Consider the following 21,028-nt stretch of genomic DNA (forward strand, 5'->3'; position numbering starts at 1 on the left):
AAAAATGAATAACAATGGCAGAATATGACAGAGAGTCCTACAACATCCTTAATGAGATGCGCTTTCCCGCAGATATAGAGTAAATAACTTCCAGAAATAATAAAGAAACATCTAAATGTATTAACAGATTAACCATGTTAATAAATAATAACAATCGGAGTAAGGAATAGAGTAGGGTACAACATACAACGGCGCTGTCAAATATACAGGTGATGGTAAAGGCAATGAAATCATTTGTTTATCACTTTTCAGCAATAGTGTCACGTTTTCCTAAAACGCCAAGGGGGCGGTGGGGTGGCCTAGGTGTTACAGCGTTCGCTCGTCACGCTGAAGACCCGGGTTCGATTCCCCACATGGGTACAATGTGTGAAGCTCATTTGTGGTGTTCCCCCGCCGTGATATTGCTGGAATATTGCTAAGCGACGTAAAACTAAACTCACTACCTCACTAAAACGCCGAGGCTGGATACCCAGGCTGAATATGATCTTTACACAACCAGTGGTCTTGATGTAATGAGTCAGTGAATGAGTTTGGTTTTACGGGCTCGGAGCAATATTCCAGCAATATCACGACGGGGGAACCTGAATTGGGATTCACACATTGTTCACATGTGGGGAATCGAACCCGAGCCTTCGGCGTGACGAGCGAACGCTTAAACCACTTAGCTACCCCACCGCCCCTTTGGTGTAATGAGATAAGCATGCGCCTCCAGAACGGTTGACATCATGCTGGATTAGTATGAGGTTGTCCAAGAAGATATCAGGCTACACGTGCCTCAAGAAGCGTCCTCACAGAATAACTTCCCCACCACGGATTACATCGATAGTAATACATTCCTGACAACTACTTAAAATACAATGTTATGATCTTCTACTGAGTCTTACAATAAAATACCTTTACAACACTGGTCAACAAAACGTTTCACTTTTATATAATACGCATAAAAAAACGACAAAGAACGCTCGATTCATTCAAATAACTTTTGTAAATGTATTACGCCGAGACCCAAAACAGAATAATGATAGTCACATGAAAGACTGTTTGTGCTGTTGAATGTCAGTGCATATATTTCTAGATGAGTATGATGTCAAGAATATAAAGCTGTGAATTGTAAAATGAAAAAACCCACCAAATCTCAACAACAACAGCAACAGCAACAACAATCGGATGGTGTTTTACTTCCTTCGGGCGGTATATGTTATTATTTAGTCATGCAAAACAGCACAGTGACAGCTGTCAATCTCTGAATCGTGTCATTAGTGATCGCGATGAATCAAGTCGATGATGGCACCATTGGTTGGAACAGATCTCAGATATCCGTAAATGTGTTTCGTATTATACTTTGTTATTTGATTGGATGGATGTGGCGGAAACTGCCAGGGTGAATCGTTAGTGGCACACTTACAAAACCTTACTCGACACCCAGTATACGTGCTGTGACATCGTGAAGAGCCCATAGACATTGCAGGGAGTACCAGGACAGTTCCGAAAAACGGGGCTCTGTACTGCTACCTTCTTTAGGAGAACACTATTAACAATATTTGTGTGAACAACTTTTACTTAAACACGGGAAATGCATTTGCAATATAACCATCGCCTGGATGCCAAACCGGAACTTGCTGACCATGTTAACATGCAAGGCGTCAAGCAGGTGAGTGACGTCACTTCCGGTGTTCTGCGACGTCTTTTCTGGTTTCTCGTTATATGTGGAGGACTTGCGTTCACCGCCTTCAACGTCATGAAACAGATGCAACTGTTTCTGTCACGTCCCGTCAACGTCCACGTCGACGTCAAGTTGGGTCAGACGCTGCCGTTCCCGGCTGTAACCGTGTGTAACACTAACATAGCTAAAAGATCGGTGGTAGACATGTATGGACTCACTCAAGAACTTACAGATACGCTTAGATATGACTTTCAAGAAGATGACAGTTCTACAAGTGTACCATCCACAAGCGTGAATGAGTATTACATGGAATTTGGTCACAACGCCTACGACTCCATACTGTGGGTAAGATATAGTTACTATATTCTTCTATCTTTAATTAAGTTGACTGTTTTAATGATTACAATGGACTGTTATCGTTTAGTTTAACATATATTTCACTGCCCAATTTTGGTTACAGGAAGATTTGTCGTAAGAGGCGACTAACGGAAATAGGTGGTCAGGTTCGCTGACTTGGTTGACATATGTCATAGTATCCAGATTTCGTAGACGGATGCTCATGATGTTGACCACTGGATTGTCTGGTCCAGACTCGATTATTTACAGGCCGCCGCCATATAGCTGGAATATTGCTGAGTCCGGCGTTAAACAACAAATAGGCGAACAAACAGATACAGGAAAACAGTCAAATGATAGTCATTCAACACCTGGGCTGACTACAGGTAGATAATGGCCAGTACATTATACAACACCAGAGATAATGGTCAGTCAGTTATTCAACACCATAGATAATATTCAGTCAGTTATTCAACACCAGAGATACTTGTTAGTCAGTTATTCAACACCAGAGATAATGGTCAGTCAGTTATTGAACACCAGATATACTGGTCAGTCAGTTAGTCAACACCATAGATAATATTCAGTCAGTTATGCAACACCAAAGATACTTGTTAGTCAGTATTTTCAACACCAGAGATAATGGTCAGTCAGTTATTGAACACCAGATATACTGGTCAGTCAGTTAGTCAACACCATAGATAATATTCAGTCAGTTATTCAACACCAAAGATACTTGTTAGTCAGTATTTTCAACACCAGAGAGAATGGTCAGTCAGTTATTGAACACCAGATATACTGGTCAGTCAGTTAGTCAACACCATAGATAATATTCAGTCAGTTATTCAACACCAGAGATACTTGTTAGTCAGTATTTTCAACACCAGAGATAATGGTCAGTCAGTTATTGAACACCAGATATACTGGTCAGTCAGTTAGTCAACACCATAGATAATATTCAGTCAGTTATTCAACACCAGAGATACTTGTTAGTCAGTATTTTCAACACCAGAGATAATGGTCAGTCAGTTATTGAACACCAGATATACTGGTCAGTCAGTTAGTCAACACCATAGATAATATTCAGTCAGTTATTCAACACCAAAGATACTTGTTAGTCAGTATTTTCAACACCAGAGATAATGGTCAGTCAGTTATTGAACACCAGATATACTGGTCAGTCAGTTAGTCAACACCATAGATAATATTCAGTCAGTTATTCAACACCAAAGATACTTGTTAGTCAGTATTTTCAACACCAGAGATAATGGTCAGTCAGTTATTGAACACCAGATATACTGGTCAGTCAGTTAGTCAACACCATAGATAATATTCAGTCAGTTATTCAGCACCAGAGATACTTGTTAGTCAGTATTTTCAACACCAGAGATAATGGTCAGTCAGTTATTGAACACAAGATATACTGGTCAGTCAGTTAGTCAACACCATAGATAATATTCAGTCAGTTATGCAACACCAAAGATACTTGTTAGTCAGTATTTTCAACACCAGAGATAATGGTCAGTCAGTTATTGAACACCAGATATACTGGTCAGTCAGTTAGTCAACACCATAGATAATATTCAGTCAGTTATTCAACACCAAAGATACTTGTTAGTCAGTATTTTCAACACCAGAGATAATGGTCAGTCAGTTATTGAACACCAGATATACTGGTCAGTCAGTTAGTCAACACCATAGATAATATTCAATCAGTTATTCAACACCAAAGATACTTGTTAGTCAGTATTTTCAACACCAGAGATAATGGTCAGTCAGTTATTGAACACCAGATATACTGGTCAGTCAGTTAGTCAACACCATAGATAATATTCAGTCAGTTATTCAACACCAAAGATACTTGTTAGTCAGTATTTTCAACACCATAGAAAATGGTCAGTCAGTTATTCAACACCAAAGATACTTGTCAGTCAGTCATTCAACACCAGAGACAATGGTCAGTCAGTTATTCAACACCATTGATAATCGTCAGTGAGTTCTTCAACACCAGAGATAATAGTCAGTCAGTTATTCAACACCAAAGATTCTTGTCAGTCAGTTATTCAACACCAGAGATAATGGTCAGTCAGTTATTCAACACCACAGATAATGGTCAGTCAGTTATTCAACACCAGAGATACTGGTCAGTCAGTTATTCAACACCAGAGATACTGGTCAGTCAGTTATTCAACACCAGAGATAATGGTCAGTCAGTTATTCAACACCAGAGAGAATGGTCAGTCAGTTATTGAACACCATTGATAATCGTCAGTCAGTTCTTCAACACCAGAGATAATAGTCAGTCAGTTATTCAACACCAGAGATAATGGTCAGTCAGTTATTCAACACCAGAGATAATGGTCAGTCAGTTATTCAACACCAGAGATAATGGTCAGTCAGTTTTTCAACACCAGAGAGAATGGTCAGTCAGTTATTGAACACCATTGATAATCGTCAGTCAGTTCTTCAACACCCGAGATAATAGTCAGTCAGTTATTCAACACCAGAGATAATGGTCAGTCAGTTATTCAACACCAGAGATACTGGTCAGTCAGTTATTCAACACCAGAGATAATGGTCAGTCAGTTTTTCAACACCAGAGATAATGGTCAGTCAGTTTTTCAACACCAGAGACAATGGTCAGTCAGTTCTTCAACACTTCAGACCATAATAGTCAGTTATTCAACACCAAAGATTCTTGTCAGTCAGTTATTCAACACCAGAGACAATGGTCAGTCATGGTTATTCAACACCAGAGATAATAGTCAGTCAGTTATTCAACACCAGAACACCAGTCAGTTTTTCAACACCAGAGACAATGGTCAGTCAGTTATTCAACACCAGAGATACTGAGATAATGGTCAGTCAGTTATTCAGTCAGTTCTGGTCAGTCAGTTCTTCCACCATAGATAATAGTCAGTCAGTTATTCAACACCAAAGATTCTTGTCAGTCAGTTATTCAACACCAGAGATAATGGTCAGTCAGTTATTCAACACCACAGATAATGGTCAGTCAGTTATTCAACACCAGAGATACTGGTCAGTCAGTTATTGAACACCATTGATAATCGTCAGTCAGTTCTTCAACACCAGAGATAATAGTCAGTCAGTTATTCAACACCAGAGATAATGGTCAGTCAGTTATTCAACACCAGAGATACTGGTCAGTCAGTTATTCAACACCAGAGATAATGGTCAGTCAGTTTTTCAACACCAGAGATAATGGTCAGTCAGTTATTCAACACCAGAGATACTGGCCATTCAGTTATTCCTGTACCAATAGTCAGTTGAACCTGCCAGGGTATCCTGATGTTGATGAAACTACCCTGGGTCTCATAAACATATCCTTACTGCTGAGACCCGGTCCTTACAACATTCATTGACTCAGGAGGGATTAGCCATAATTACGTGTTGCTCGTACATTATTAACCAATCCATTCTATTTTATTGTATACACGTCTGAATTCAGTGCACTTGGGGGAAGGAAGCATGTGGGCACGCAAACTTCACGCATTTGGTGACAGACAGTGGGCTATGCTTCACATTCAATGGTGAGTAGAGAAGTACTTTTGGTGTTGTAACAATGAAAGGCATGGTAATGATGTGACGGGCATGGTTATCTGTGTAAGAAGATTTCAGTACCTTAACATATCCTCTCGGAAACACATTGAGTTACCTGTCATAATGCAATTGCAAAGTTAATACTGTAAATGAAAATATTCTGGCTGATAAATATTTCATCAGCTGTTGTAGCTGTTGTGAGGTAGAGGCAGAAAACGTGCACAAAATAAAGTCATATTTTTCTTTTAGCAAATGGAGAAAGCTTCATACGTAACTCGGGGAGACAGTACGGGTTGAAACTCGCTTTATGGGTTGGGGCAGAGGAGTTTACCCGTAGTCGCCAGAAGACAGAAGGAGAGGGTTTCATGGTGGGTAAGAATAAACTCCCGACCAGACAACCCACAATAGAGAATCTTGAGCACGATCATAACAACTATTAAAATTAAAAATGATGTATTTAATTTAAATAACATCTGACGCATGCAAATGCAGAGATTTTAAAACTCTTTGATTGAGTTGATCGATACATTCCAGAGATATAGTTGAGGATTGATGTAATTGACTTGAAGGTTATATTGAGCTTGATAATTCCACAAAAGTGATTATAAACAAGCGTGGGTACATGTTATCCCCAAATCGGATTATGCAGTGTTTATGAGTCGTCTGACGGATTGGATTTAAAATGTGCAAATATAACCACTTAGTGGTCAGTGAGTGAGTGAGCTTAGTTTTACGCCGCACTCAGCAGTATCCCAGCTATATGGCTGCGGTCTGTAAATAATCGAGTCTGGGCCAGACAATCCAGTGACCAACAGCATGAGCATCGATCTACGCAATTCGAATACGATGAGATGTGTCAACCAAATCAGCGAGTCCCGTTAGTCGCATCTTACGACAAGCATGGGTTACTGAAGATCAGTTCTAACCTGCATCTTCACGGGTCTACCCTTTTAAGATGACACCTGGGGTCATGTTTTTCAACCAATCAGATTAAAGAATACAGTCACTTTTGGTTTACAATAATGTTTAAAGATATATTTTGCAGATCGATGTTCCACGTAGAGACCGTGACGGACCCGTAACCCATGCTTGTCGTAGAGGGATCGGGTGGTCAAGCTTGCTGACATGTCTGACACATGTCATCGTATCCCACTTACGTAGATCGATGCTCATGCTGTTGATCACTGGATTGTCTGGTCCAGACTCGATTATTTACAGACCGCCTTCATACAGCTGGAATATTACTGAGTGTGGCGTAAAAGTAAACTCACTCACTCACTCCACATACATGGAGATCATTGTGATAAACGTCCCTTGTTCCTTTGTACAGATTACGATTCATTCGGCCGACATTCCCCCGGTAATTGCGGAGACTGGCATGGCGGTGTCGCCAGGTTCCCAGTACTTGTTTGGGCTTGAAGTGCAGGTAGGGGCAGAAATCGAGGTGATCAGTATGTTTGTTTAACGCCGTTTTTAGCAGAGTGCCTGACTATCTGGGAGGAGTGCCTGACTATCTGGGAGGAGTGCCTGACTATATGGGAGGAAACCCAGCTGTGAGGTCATTTGTACGGAGCTCACAAATCAGAGATTATAATAAGTGTGTATATATAATATTCACATGATCATAGGATCTAAGCACAACATGATAACGCTCCAGCATCGTGTTTGACCACGTTGGCACCCGGGCACACATCAATTACTGTTAGTGAGTAAGGTTTAATTCCACTTTGAAAAGTATGTAGGCTAAGATTCGGGTTAAAATTGGTCTTCAGACTCGGCTATTTTCGGAAAACGTAACTAGTAACTACTACTGCTAAGTGAATAATCATCGGTTTCATTGCTATTACCCATGCTTGTCGTAAGAGGCAACTGACGGGATCGGGTGGTCAGGCTGGCTGACTTAGTATCCGAATTGCGTAGATCAATGCCCATGCTGTCGATCACTGGATTATTTACAGACCGCCACCAAATAGCTGGAATATTGCTGAGTGTGGCGTTAAACAACAAACCAACCAAGAAAGTGTGATAGGCGATGAAGTCCAGACCTGACGCAGGTCTTAGACCGGCCAGAACCTGTTTGGTGCTGAGAAACCTAGGACCATAACCAGGTCGAATCAGGATTCAAACCACATGGGTTCGAATCCCTGTTTGGACACTAATTTTTTTTTTTTTAAGATATGTAGACTTTTGCAATCATAAACTCTGTCAAAAAAGAAACGCAACCCCTGTATTTTAGAGATTTTGATCTGAAGTTTTAAGACGACACAGCATTTTTATTATTTAAGACAGAAGTCTGAAATTTGGCAGAATAATAACCAAGATGGGCATGTTTAAAATTGTCATTTCAAAAGTCATCTCACAGACACCAGTTTGTCACCAGGGGGGGCGTCTTTCTCAGTATCTCGTATGAGCACCACGAGCTGCAATCACTGCACGGCATCTCCTTGGACAAGAACGGATAAGACGCCGGATTCTTTCCTGGGAATGGCTCTCCACTCCTCCTGCAGTGCAACGCCGAGCTGTTGCAGCGTCTGTGGCGGCGGCTGACGTTGACGTACGCGTCGACCCAGAGTATCCCACAGGTGTTCAATAGGGTTGAGGTCTGGTGATTTAGAGGGGCTATGGCAAGACATTGACGTTGGAATTCTGCAGAAAGTTCATTGTTGCACGTGCAGTATGAGGCCGGGCGTTGTCTGGTTTGAAAATCTGTGTCTGTTGGTCAATAATCGGGAGAAGGTGAGGCTGTAATACGTGGTTGATGTAACGTTGGGCTGTCAGGTTCCTTCAACGATCACCAAGTCTGATTTCTGGTTGTATGAGATGGATCCCCAAACCATAACGCTTTCTCCGCCAAATCTGTCCCCCCTGTCGGACGCAGATGGGCGCAAAACGTTCATGACGTCTCCTATACACGTTTTCTTCCGTCGTGATGTTGCAAAGAAACGGGATTCATCAGAAACCAGATGCGCCTCCAGTTTTGTAAAGTCCATATCCTTACGTTGTTGCACCACCTGAGTCGTCGGCGGAGATGTAGGGGCGTAGTACAGGTCCAACAACTGGTCTACAGGCACGTAAACCCGCTTCTTTCAGACGGTTCCTAATCGTTTGAGCTGACACTCTCCCTCAAACCTGGTATTTGTGTGGCAGTCACGGTTGGTAGGGCATGCCGATTACGCAGGTGATGGACCCGGATGTACCGATCTTGAAGGGGGTCGTGATTCTTGGCCTTCCACTTCTCGGGCGATCGTTGGTCAAATTGAAGTTGTTGTAGCGGCTCCAAAGTCGGGATATCGTTGTTTTGTGAACATTTAGGTGCCGTGCAACAGTTCCAAAACTTTCTCCGGCTTGAACACGACCAATGGCGATATTTCGGTCGGCAGCACTCAATCGTGGCATTTTTAACACAGCTTTTCGGCGACAAATGAATGAATATAATACGAAAGCACATGGGCTTTTATACACCCCTACATTAACTGCCATTTTCATGATTTGCATGTGTTTTTTTTGTGCGAAGTCACCATGAGGGTCATTTCATGCGTTGTGACGGAATAAGCAATAAAATACACTTATGCGTACAAATGCAGTTGTTTGGATGGTAATCTTCATTAATTACGTGTATAATTTCAATACATTCGAATAAAATTTAGTTTGGAAGCAATAACTTCATTCAAACGAATTTTTCATATCTGAGGACAGGGGTTGCGTTTCTTTTTTGACAGAGTTTATATTGTTTTTATATGCTATTATTTACACATATTTCAAATTTGAACGAAATCGGTGGAGAAATAAGGATTTTAGAAATTCCACCGCTAGACACATTACATAAAAAACACAAGAGTGACACTCCCGATGCAAAAATTATGATAAAAAAACGGACAGCCCGACTATTGTTACGTGCAGTTCAATCAAACCTTACACCACTGACCCTCGCATCAGCCCTACCCTCTTCTTTGAACAAACGTCAGACCTCTCTTCGGTAAACCTCGACAGTGTCCGTAAATCTCTAAATGACTCGGAAACAGAAAACGGCTCTCATTGGTCAATTTCCACGTGTGCGATTATTGCGCGGGAAATATTTCAAACACTCGCTCATAGCTTCATGTCACATCCAAGGGGTGCAACACAGCACAGCGAATTGCGACACAATAGTATACTATGACATCCGTGCCCACGGCTGGATCAGTAGAGCTTTCTTGTTCGAATGCATGTAACCGATATGTTCTCTTTGTCAGGAGATGGATGCTCCGGATGGGCTGGCGAACTGTGGCAGGCAGGAGTTGAAGTATTACCCGGGTAATTATTCCCGTGAAGCTTGCCGTAAAGAATGCTTTACCGACTACATCTTAAAGGCGTGCTCCTGCCGTGAAGCCTACATGCCTGGTAACGCGAGGTTGTGCGACGCGGATGTTATTGTCAATTGTATCCATCCAAAAACGCAGGAATACCTCCATTCTCGGCGTGAGTGTGAATCTAACTGTCCAGAAACTTGCTCGTACAACATATTTTCTTTAAAGACTGCGTCTGGTCTGAGAGTGACAGACGAGTATCTATCAATGCTGGCTAACGCTGATGGCAGCTCGCTTGCATACTGGAGACGGAACTTTGTGTCTGTGGAGGTCTACTACTCATCCATGTATTACCCCTACATCAGAAAGCAGTACAGCTACCCCGTCCTTGACCTGATCTGTAACATAGGTGGCGCTCTCGGGCTTATTCTTGGCGCGACTATTGTTTCAGCAGTGGAACTGTGTGACTTCATTGTGAGACGTATTAGGGCATATTGGTCGTTAAAGACGAGGGTGACAGATTGTGACACTGACCCCAAACTGACGAAAGAGAGACTTTCACGAATAATGGCAGCCGAGTGAGTGAGGGAGTTTTGTTCTGGAGCTACTGTGGGCAGTATTTCAGTTATGTTATGGCATGTCAGTTTGATGCGTCACGAAAGCCCTAGTTAAGGTCTCCGGTGTGTTCCTAGTTAACGTCACGATTATGGGTTTGGTGCGGACAAACTTAGAAACATGCTCGGGATTCGAACCCACTCATCAGGTTTCTGGCGTGTCCAGGGAGGCAACTCTTCACAGCGCCTTAGGCCAATGAGCCATCCGTGCTACCACGGGCAATGGATGTGGTATTACGTGGCCGATTCTAAAACAGGTGAACCGTAATGAACGTCTACGCTGTGCACAATTACACCTGCAGATGGCTGAAGTTTCTCCAAAATGCGGGTATTGGTGTCATGGAGTGGCGATTGAGATCACCTGACCTTAGACTCATCCAACACGTATGGGATGCTCTAGGAAGAAGTCTTCGTGCCTTGAGACGTCAACTCTAGAACGTTTAAGAGCTGCGCACCATGTTGGTACAGCAATGGCGCAGGTTGCTCACTGCTATGATTACACAATGCCATTTAGAAAGTGGTCAAATGTAACATATGTTATTTGGGATTACACTTTCTTAGTACAGTACAGATTCTAGTTCATGGTTCTAGTTCTAGTACAATGCTATGTTGATGGATGTTAGGCAGTCAGTGACACAATGTTGCCCTGCTGCTGTGATGCAAGAAGGGAGCGTACACGGTACTGAACCAGCTCCAACATAGATGGCTAGTCGATGTGCTGTTGAATGTGAAGGGTGCAAAACACATCTTAATGTCTTATCCTGTTTTAGTGTACGCTCATTACCTCCTTAAACCACATTTATCCACCAGCAACACACTTTGTTCTCTATGGGTATGTTTGGTACATAACGCTACACATGTGAAGTTTCTTTTTTGTTTAGTGTATGCTCAGCAACGTTTGACACCTAATTTACTTCATTCCTCTATACGTAAGAGGCGACTAACGGGATCGGATGGTCAGGCTCGCTGACTTGGTTGACACATGTCATCGTATCCAAATTGCGTAGATCGATGCTCATGCTATTGATCACTGGATTGTCTGGTCCAGACTCAAATATTTACAGACTGCTGCCATATAGCTGGAATATTGCTGAATGCAGCGTAAAGCTAAACTCACTCACTCATTCCTCTATATGGTAAGCATGTGCGATGCCATACTAAGGGTTACAGCAGCTCTCGTCCAGTTTTATAAGAGCTCCGTCACTGCGGCACTCTGAAAACATGCTTCTTTTTACCATTGGGAACCTTAAACTATATCGGTATGTTTGTCAGCTGGTTGTTGCCCGAAGAATGATAGTATCCCGTATCACTGTAAACTTGACAACATCAACACTAATACTAGTTTTCACACACATCAATACGAGATGATAACATTTATTCACATGGGTAAAACCCTTGCAACATGTCGCAACTGTCTGTCTCCTTTAGAGGACCTTTAGAACTAATCCGCGCACAAATATTTTCTATCTTCGATCTAAGGATGAGAAGAAGAGTCTCCATGGTCTAGCGGATAGAGCGTCTGTCAGGAGAAGGGGTTCGATCCTGCCAAAAATCGGAATCAGTATATGAGTATTTTCTGTGTAGGGTATCCATGCTTAACTGCAGTATAGGATATGTCAGAGCTGTTGCACTACCATCCGGCGTCAGTCAGTGGAACCAGCCACCCACACGTACATGCATGTCAGAGGGGTTGCATTGCCATCGAGCACCAGTCTAGTGCAACCAGCCACCCACACGCACATGCATGTCAGAGGGGTTTCACTGCCATCGGGCACCAGTCTAGTGCAACCAGCCACCCACACGTACATGTCTGCCAGAGAGGTTGCACTACCATCGGGCACCAGTCTAGTAAAATCAGCCACCCACACGCACATGCATGTCAGAGGCTTTGCACTGCCATCGGACACCAGTCTAGTGCAACCAGCCACGCACATGCATGTCAGAGGGGTTTCACTGCCATCGGACACCAGTCTAGTGCAACCAGCCACCCACACGCACATGCCTGCCAGAGGGGTTGCACTGCCTTCCGGCATCAGTCTAGTGCAACCAGCCACCCACACGCACATGCATGGTATGGTGAGGGGTTGCACTACCATAGGGCATCAGTCTAGTGCAACCAGCCACCCACACGCACATGCCTGCCAGAGGGGTTGCACTGCCATCCGGCATCAGTCTAGTGCAACCAGCCTCCCACACGCACATGCATGGTATGGTGAGGGGTTTCACTACCATAGGGCACCAGTCTAGTGCAACCAGCCACCCACACGCACATGCATGCCAGAGGGGTTGCACTGCCATCGGGCATCAGTCTAGTGCAACCAGCCACCCACACGCATGGTATGGTGAGGGGTTGCACTACCATAGGGCATCAGTCTAGTGCAACCAGCCACCCACACGCACATGCATGCCAGAGGGGTTGCACTGCCATCGGGCATCAGTCTAGTGCAACCAGCCACCCACACGCATGGTATGGTGAGGGGTTGCACTGCCATCGGGCATCAGTCTAGTGCAACCAGCCACCCACACGCATGGTATGGTGAGGGGTTGCACTACCATAGGGCATCAGTCTAGTGCAACCAGCCACCTACACGCACATGCATGCCAGAGGGGTTGCACTGCCATGGGACATCAGTCTATAACAACCAGCAACCCACAGATCACTTATGTAACAGATATAAAACTTACACCGTGTAGAAATCAAAGGGGACATATGGGGTGGGGCGGGGGTGGGGGTTAGTCCAAATTGTGAGTATTGGCTGGCATCGAATGCAGCCCATGCAAGTCTAGAATGTGTGGCAAAGTCTCTGGGCTCCTTTTTATTGTATTTATGATTTTAATTTTAAAAACTTTTATTTTCTGTTAAATATGTTAATTTCAGAGACTAGCTGTTAGTCTACCGAAATGGTAGATACTTTCCGTGAACAACTGGTGTCATCACAGATTTTCAAAGATTCATTTATATGCTTGTCCCCCTGATTTGCCTCTTGTGAAATGTTTCCGTTGGGATAATCCAGACTGGTTACTCTCTCGCGTTCACGTTATATATTAGGTATGTAAACATAAAGCAATACGATATTCATACATCACAATAGTAGGTATTGTATTTTAAAGTCGCGTTCACATAGAATCTTCCAATACAGATACGTTATGAAGTATCAGAAACCAAACCGAAGAAAGCTGATGCATGCCAGAACATCCCATTCTGAAAGTAACAGAAGGGACGCCTGTTGGGACTGTTTGATGAATTTAACATAGCAAAATATTTCACATAAATAAATATATAGTATATCTACATACAATGTGTGTCTGCCCGGGTTTATAGTGACTATGTGTGTGTGTGAGAGAGGGAGAGAGAGCGAGAGAGAGAGAGAGAGAGAGAGAGAGAGAGAGAGAGAGAGAGAGAGAGAGAGAGAGAGAGACAGAGAGAGAGAGAGAGAGAGAGAGAGAGAGAGATCGACACACTTGTATGTGTATATATATGAGAGTGCTATTGTTATTGTGACATGTTACGCAACCTACTGTCTTATCTGAAAATCCACTTCTACAACTATAAGTTAAAGACATCCTGATTCTGACTACAGTCAGTGGGTCACGGATTGTGAGTATTGCAACACCTTCCACTTATGGTGTTCTGTAACTCGTTTGGAGTAGTATTTATGAATAAACAAAACATCGTCAGTTAGGAATCGGCACATCTGCTAGTTAACCAATACCATCAACATCTCACAATCTCTCATAGCAAGGCTAGGGCGTTTGAGAACGTCATTAGCTCCTTCAGCGATTTCAGTTTCATGTTTCTCTCAAGGTAGCTGTAGTAGAACTCCGGCGCCTGAAACATAGAACTGAACCTAAAACACCTGGCCAAATTTGCAAACTTTGTACGGTAATTTATCTACCCATCATAAAACACTGCTTTTCTTTAGATGTATTGTTCGCCCGTTGCCTTTGCACCAGCTTGAACTTTATCGGTCCCTCGTCGATATCCTTTGTTCTCTTAGGTCGTATATACCCATCCTTCAAACCACTCCACAACCGTACATACCCACCTTGTAAACCACTCCACACTCGTATATACCCACCTTGTAAACCGTTCCACACCCGTATACACCCACTTTGTCCATCCAACCTACACCTGCAAATAACCACCTTGTAAACCACTTCACACCCGTATACACCCACCTTGTAAACCACTCCACTACCGTACATACCCACTTTGTCCATCCACCCTACACCCGTATATACCCACCTTGTAAACCACTCCACTACCGTACATACCCACTTTGTCCATCCACCCTTCACCTGTATACACCCACCTTGTAAACCACTCCATAAGCGTACATACCCACTTTGTCCATCCACCCTTCACCCACCTTGTTCATTTACCCCACAACCGTATATACCACATCTTGTCAATCCTCCCTACTCCCGTATGTACACCCTATCATATGTACCACGCCTTCCTGGTCGACCCCACTGCCTGTGTATACCTACCTTGTTCAACAGATGCTGGAGGAACATCAACTCCTCGCCGGTCAGGGTCCTCAAAGAAGAACATCTGTGGTCATGAAAGAGATGATTAGGTTCAGATTCTCTGTTACACAAGCGGGATATTCTGTATTATCCTGAATAAGACTCCATTGTTAGTGATCTGCGTTGGATCAACTGGAGAAGCGTAGGTTGAACGGTGGGATGATAAACATAAAGTTGACTGTCTTGATATCAAATATTAGGGGCGGATCCAGGATGTTGGAGAAGAGGTGTGCACAGAAATTATGAAGTCCAAAGGTTAGGGGGAAATGCTCCTCAGGGTATATTTTTTGGGGGAGGAGGGGATGGGTTGTGATTAGTGTGGGTGGGTGGGTGCGCGCACCACTGCAACCCCCCCTTGGATCTCCCCCTGAATATAGACAATGTTTCCAGAAAACTGTTCCTGAAAAAACGTAATAGCTGAAAACAATTCTACGCTTTGTTTCAATTTTACAAGGCATGTAGCAGGATTGTACGTTTAGATACAGGAGAATTCAGTAAAATGTTCGGTAAATGTATAGTACGACCAGAAATTATTGAGAATTTTAGGAATATGTTTAATTGGATTTCTAACAACCTTGACCAGCTATCAAGTGCTTTTCTCAGATGCAAGTTCTGTGTGGCTGTTTCCTAATACACTGAAATTCTGGACCAAACAAACTAGAAAACCTTTGTATCAGCGCCCAAAGTACAGTCCGAAATTTAACGTGTGGGGTGGCATATCTGTGTTAGGGGCAACGCCCCTCTGTGTATCTGAAGGGAATATGAACAGTGAGCGGTACAAAGATATTCTCGAGGGGCATTTACTTCCATCTGCTCACGTGTTCCATGGAAATTTTTGGATTTTCCAGCAGGACAACGACCCAAAACATCGTTCAAAGCATTCACAGGCCGGGTTTTGGACCCAAAATATGACATCATTAGATCGGCCAAGCTATAGCCCTGACCTAAATCCAATAGAAAATGTTTGGGGACTTATGAAGGAAAGTGTCAATAAGAAAAATCTGACAAATATTGCTGAAATGAAAGAAGGGGTGGTCCGATATTGGAACAGCATGGACCACGACTTTCTAACTTCTTTGATCAGTAGTATTCCCCGCCGCATTGAAGCCTGCATTGCTGCCCATGGTGACTTGACAAAGTACTAACTGTTCACCTGTCTTTGAATCTGGAGTTACGTTCTGCTAATATTCACATTTAATACGTGAGTAATGAGTGAAAACAATTTTAAAAAATTACAATCTTTAAATTCTCAATAATTTCTGGTCATACTATACTGTATATGTTTCTTAGGAGTTCACTGTATGGCAGACAAGCAGACGTAGCACCTCACTCTCAGGGGGAAAAGGGAGACATTGTCCACTTAGAAAGGGGTTAATATTATTGGGGATACTTAGATTACAATATATGTCATACTGTTCACACTGGTATGTGGTATGTATATATAGAAAGGACTGCGATACTTATAGCTAACTCGGGTGTATAAAAGCATCATTTTATCGACACAAGGTACATTCTAAAGTTTTAAATACGAGTCTCATAGATATCCTTCAACTTTGTGTTAAAGTTTTGCTTGGTGATAATCAGGTATAAATGTCTCCAACTCTAATTTGAGTTCTGTTATCGTCAAGATGATGTATTAAATGTTCAATTAAGAAAACTTTTTCATGGACAAAAGAGCCGTACAACGGATCTCCCAACACATCGTGGAGCCTATCTAAGGAAGTGTCGTATAATCACATGGCGTGCCCATCTCGAGGGGGCGAACTGTGTTGAAAAATATACCTAGCGCAATTACGATACCATTATTTGGCGTCACTAAAGACTTACTGGTACATGCCGATGTTTTTCAACCACTCAATGACATCTTTGTTGGTCCAACCAGGCACCCTGTCTCCTCCACCTCGAGCGGCGACTGTACTGAGAGATTTGGGGGCCGCGTCTGTCACATCCAGCAGCTGAAACACACCGGTCGAAACAAGTAGCCAAGCAGTCACATGACCGAGCTGCTATATGTACTCTTAGGAGTCCGACAGTGACACCAGATAATTGCTGAACCAATCCACCCTACCATGAACCTATCCACCCCACAATGGCCCAATCCATTCCGCTCTCCCATGAACTCATCCACTATACCATGAACCCATCCACCCTACCATGAACATATTCATCCCACAATGGCCCAATCCATTCCGCTCTCATGAACTTATCCACTATACCATGAACCTATACACTCTACCAGAAATCCATCCGCTCTACCATGAATCCATCCGTTCTACCATGAACCAATCCACGAACCCATCCCCTCTACCATAAACCCATCCACGAACCAATCCACTCTACCATGAACCCATTTACTCTACCAATACCCCATCCATGAATCTCTACCAAGAACCAATTCTCTCTACCATAAACCCATCCGCTCTACCATAAACCCATCCACTCTGCCATGAACCAATCCACTCTACCAATACCCCATCCACTCTACCATAACAATAATAATAATTTAATAATAATTGATTTATATTTCCAAAAGATATTGCTCAATGGCGCTATAAAGAGAAAAGATTGTAGACAATGTCAGTTTTGAAAGCGTCAGCAGATTCTATTTCTTTTAGGGAGAGTGGTAGAATGTTCCAGAGATAGGGGCTGCAGCAGAGAACGCCCTTGATCCCATGGCTGTTTTGACATGAGACTGTGTAAGCAGTAGGGAGTTTGACGAGCGGAGCAGTCGGCTTGGAACATGGAGATGAATGAGGCTTTTAAGATATTGAGAAACATGTTTTCATAGATGCAGCTGTGTGTAAGAAGAAGAAGTTTGTATTGAATTCTGCTTGATACAGGAAGCCAGTGAAGAGTTTGGAGGATAGGTGTCACAGTTTGGGCGGCTGGAACAGGGCAGCGTGGTGCACGGGCAACAACACGGGCGGCTGAATTCTGAATCCGTTGGAGTTGTGAAAGGAGCTGTTGAGGAATGTTGTAATAGAGGGAGTTGCAATTATCAAGTTTAGAGAGAACAAGGCTGGTCGTTAGAAGCTGGGCGGTGTTGAAGTCTAAGAGGGTTCGGATCTTGCTAATATTGAAGATATGGTAGAAGCATCCTTTGCTGAGTGATTTGATTTGATTTTCTAATGACATTGTTGATTGAAAGATGACACCATGATTTTTTGCAGAGTCGGACTGCGTGATAACATCTTGTCCAATTTCAAGAGATAAACTGTCAGGCACTTTGGAAAGTTGATGCCTGGATCCGATGGTCAAGAACTCAGTCTTTGTGTCATTAAATTTCAGAAAGTTCAAGGTCATCCAGTCTCTTATTTCAGCAATACATTGTTGTATGTTCAGTGCACAATCTTCAGCAAGGTTAGGCTCCGCTGACAGATATAACTGATTGTCATCAGCATAGATGAAATTTCAGTGAGTGCTTTCGGACAATGTCACCAATGGGAAGAATGTACAGACTAAACAGTAATGGTCCAAGGACAGATCCTTGAGGAACGCCATTAACATAAACCCATCCATGAATCCATTCTTCACTCTACCATGAACTATAACTCTCTACCATCAGTATGAATCAACATACTCTCATACGAACCCATATCCTATAGCATGACTCCATATCAACTAGTATGAATGCATCTGTTATAGAATGAATACGTCCACTCCAACATGGTCCTACCTCCTTTGGAAAAAACACACCCAACCAAGCATGAACCCACTCGTATTTACAGTGAATGGATTAATAAAGCTGTGCTTAACTCTACCTTCTCCTCCTCCTCTGTTATTCTGCCATTTTGGCCAAGTTCTCTCACAAGTTCGTTCAGCTTGGCGCCAAAGTCTTTTCCAGGACTCATGTCAAAATACAGCTTGGTTCCCAGAATGATCCCCAGCCAGCTAGTTGGTTGGTATGCCCCCTGTAGCAGCACAGGCACCATCGTCTTCTTCAGCTTGTACGTGTACTCGGCCTCTGTGACAGCCAGTGTAGAATCAGGACTTGGTGGTCCCAATATTACGTGGTCATTAATTCTTTGTTACTTGGTTTAAAACCAAATTAAGCATGAATTTGTCGCCGTGAATATCGTAAACATAACCGATTTCGTTGTGCTTGTTTGTAACATTCTCCACTATACCACAAAAGAAACGTCGCCTTTCAAAACCAAATGCAAAATTTTGTTCTTACAAGGTGGTGTTTTTATTATGATTGTACCGTTTTGTTAACATGTTTTTCAATCCAAATTGACAGTTATTACCAATCCAAATTGACATCAACATGTGTTTTCTGATGAAAAAGCATATCGACCAAACGCGCCGAAAAAGGCAGACATGGTAAAAGGTTCCGTATGACATTCGTGAAAATGAAAATGCACGTGCATGTCGTGACAACCCTACCAATGAAAGCGAGTCCCAAACCCGCCTGAAATCATTTTGATTTTGACACAATCACCATGCCACGACTTACGAGAGATCAGAGGAACCAAGTCTTGGGACGAATGCGAGTTGTCCAGACTGCACCGAGGGTAGCCAATCATTTCAATGTTCATGTTAGGACAATCTACCGACTGCAGGAGTTGTATCAGGTCAGTAACAGCATCCAAGACCGTCCACGCAGTGGGCGACCTTCAGTAACATCACAACGTCAAGACCGACAGATTGTGCGCCACCATCTGCAGGATCGCTTCCCCAGAGCGACGGAAACAGCACGCCAGACCATTGGGACTCACAACAGACCCATCAGTGCCGATACAGTGCGTCGACGTTTGCGCGGAAGAAACCTCTGCTGTCACAGACCATATCGTAGTCCTGTCCTCACCGCTCATCACCGCCAAAACCGACTGCAATGGGCAACTCAGCATCGAAATTGGCGTTATCGACAATGGAGAACTGTGCTTTTATCTCATGAAAGCCGATATTGTGTTTCGACAGTCGATGGCAGAGTGAGAGTATGGTGAAGGCGTGGGGAACTGTTTTCCAATGAGTGTATTGTTGAAAGAGACTCGTGGGGTGGTCCAAGCATCATAGTGTGGGGTGCAATCGGTCTGAACCAGTTAGTTGACACCGTGGTGTTCCAGAATCTTGGTCCAGGATGAGGAAATGACGTGACAGCTGCTCGCTATATTGACCAAGTCATAAGACCCCACATTGTACCACATTTTGGACGTTACAGAAATCACATCTTCCAGCAAGACAACGCTCGTACCCACAGTGGCAGAGCAAGATTGGACTTCCTGAGACAACATGCATCCAAACCCTACAATAGCCTGCACTCAGTCGGATTTAAGTCCAATAGAACACCTTTGGGACGAGATTCAAAGAAGACTGAATGACCTCCAACCAAGGCCGACAACTGCGGCTGGACTCGATCAGGCATTTCGCAGAGTATGGACCCAAGTGCCTATGGCCTTCATCAACCGGCTAATTCATTCCATGTACAGACGATGCAACGCTTTCATCGATGCCCATGGAGGCCATACACAATACTGACTTTGGGGTATCTTAATGGTACCATTTTTGGTGATTTTGTTTGTGTGAACTCTAAATGTGATTCCCGAAAATGTGTTAACCATAATTGTCAAGTTTGAACTCAATCCTCCGTTTTGATTGTTAATTAGAGTGAATTAAAGTGTGTGCTTTAAGAAACCGCTATCGGTGCGACATTTCTTTTGTGGTTCAGTATAAGCGCGAACAAAATTTCATTTTAAGGAAGGTCACAGAAGATGAGACTTGGATCCATCACTGTGACCCCGCGAGAAAAGAAGAATTCAAGGAGTAGAAGCAACGCGGGACTAAAAAGGACAGAAGTTAAAAATCCAGATTTACTAAAATGTTATGGCCAGGTGTTCTTGGGGCCGCTTGCTCAAAGGCAACGATTATATACATGAGAAACAACTATGAGTAATAAATAATACTCAAAGAGTCATTGAAATGATTGCGCGAGTCTTCAAAGAGAAGCGTGCGTCAAACTTCGACGTTGTGCTCTCCACTGTGATTAATTCCTCAGGTCACACTTGTCACATTGCGATGGCTGCTTTTAGGGACGGCGG

At 43.2% G+C, this 21,028-nt stretch overlaps 2 protein-coding genes across 4 annotated transcripts; one reads left to right on the forward strand and one right to left on the reverse strand.

The window, feature by feature from the left end:
* The first annotated feature begins 1,410 nt into the window (after nt 1–1,410).
* On the forward strand, nt 1,411–11,398 carry LOC124255461 (acid-sensing ion channel 3-like). The gene is made up of 5 exons (XM_046689379.1): nt 1,411–2,008; nt 5,469–5,550; nt 5,810–5,928; nt 6,891–6,986; nt 9,793–11,398. Exons 1-5 carry the CDS (start codon nt 1,574–1,576, stop codon nt 10,426–10,428), a joined length of 1,368 nt encoding a protein of 455 aa, XP_046545335.1. The 5' UTR covers nt 1,411–1,573; the 3' UTR covers nt 10,429–11,398.
* Nucleotides 11,399–11,802: 404 nt separating this feature from the next.
* On the reverse strand, nt 11,803–19,104 carry LOC124255492. Of its 3 annotated transcripts, none has more exons than XM_046689423.1 (5): nt 18,752–19,104; nt 16,818–16,945; nt 14,952–15,015; nt 14,188–14,289; nt 11,803–12,002 (listed from the first exon to the last, which is right to left on the reverse strand). In XM_046689423.1, exons 1-4 carry the CDS (start codon nt 18,920–18,922, stop codon nt 14,194–14,196), a joined length of 459 nt encoding a protein of 152 aa, XP_046545379.1. In that variant the 5' UTR covers nt 18,923–19,104; the 3' UTR covers nt 11,803–12,002; nt 14,188–14,193. The 3 variants fall into 3 exon arrangements, with proteins under 3 accessions (XP_046545379.1, XP_046545380.1, XP_046545378.1); XM_046689424.1 differs by having other exon boundaries at nt 14,174–14,289; XM_046689422.1 differs by lacking the exon at nt 11,803–12,002 and adding an exon at nt 13,544–13,662 and having other exon boundaries at nt 14,174–14,289.
* Between the last annotated feature and the right edge of the window lie 1,924 nt (nt 19,105–21,028).

This window comes from Haliotis rubra, unplaced genomic scaffold (genome assembly GCF_003918875.1).
Source record: "Haliotis rubra isolate DU_JTF1 unplaced genomic scaffold, ASM391887v1 Scf60, whole genome shotgun sequence".
Taxonomy (NCBI): Eukaryota; Metazoa; Mollusca; class Gastropoda; order Lepetellida; family Haliotidae; genus Haliotis; species Haliotis rubra.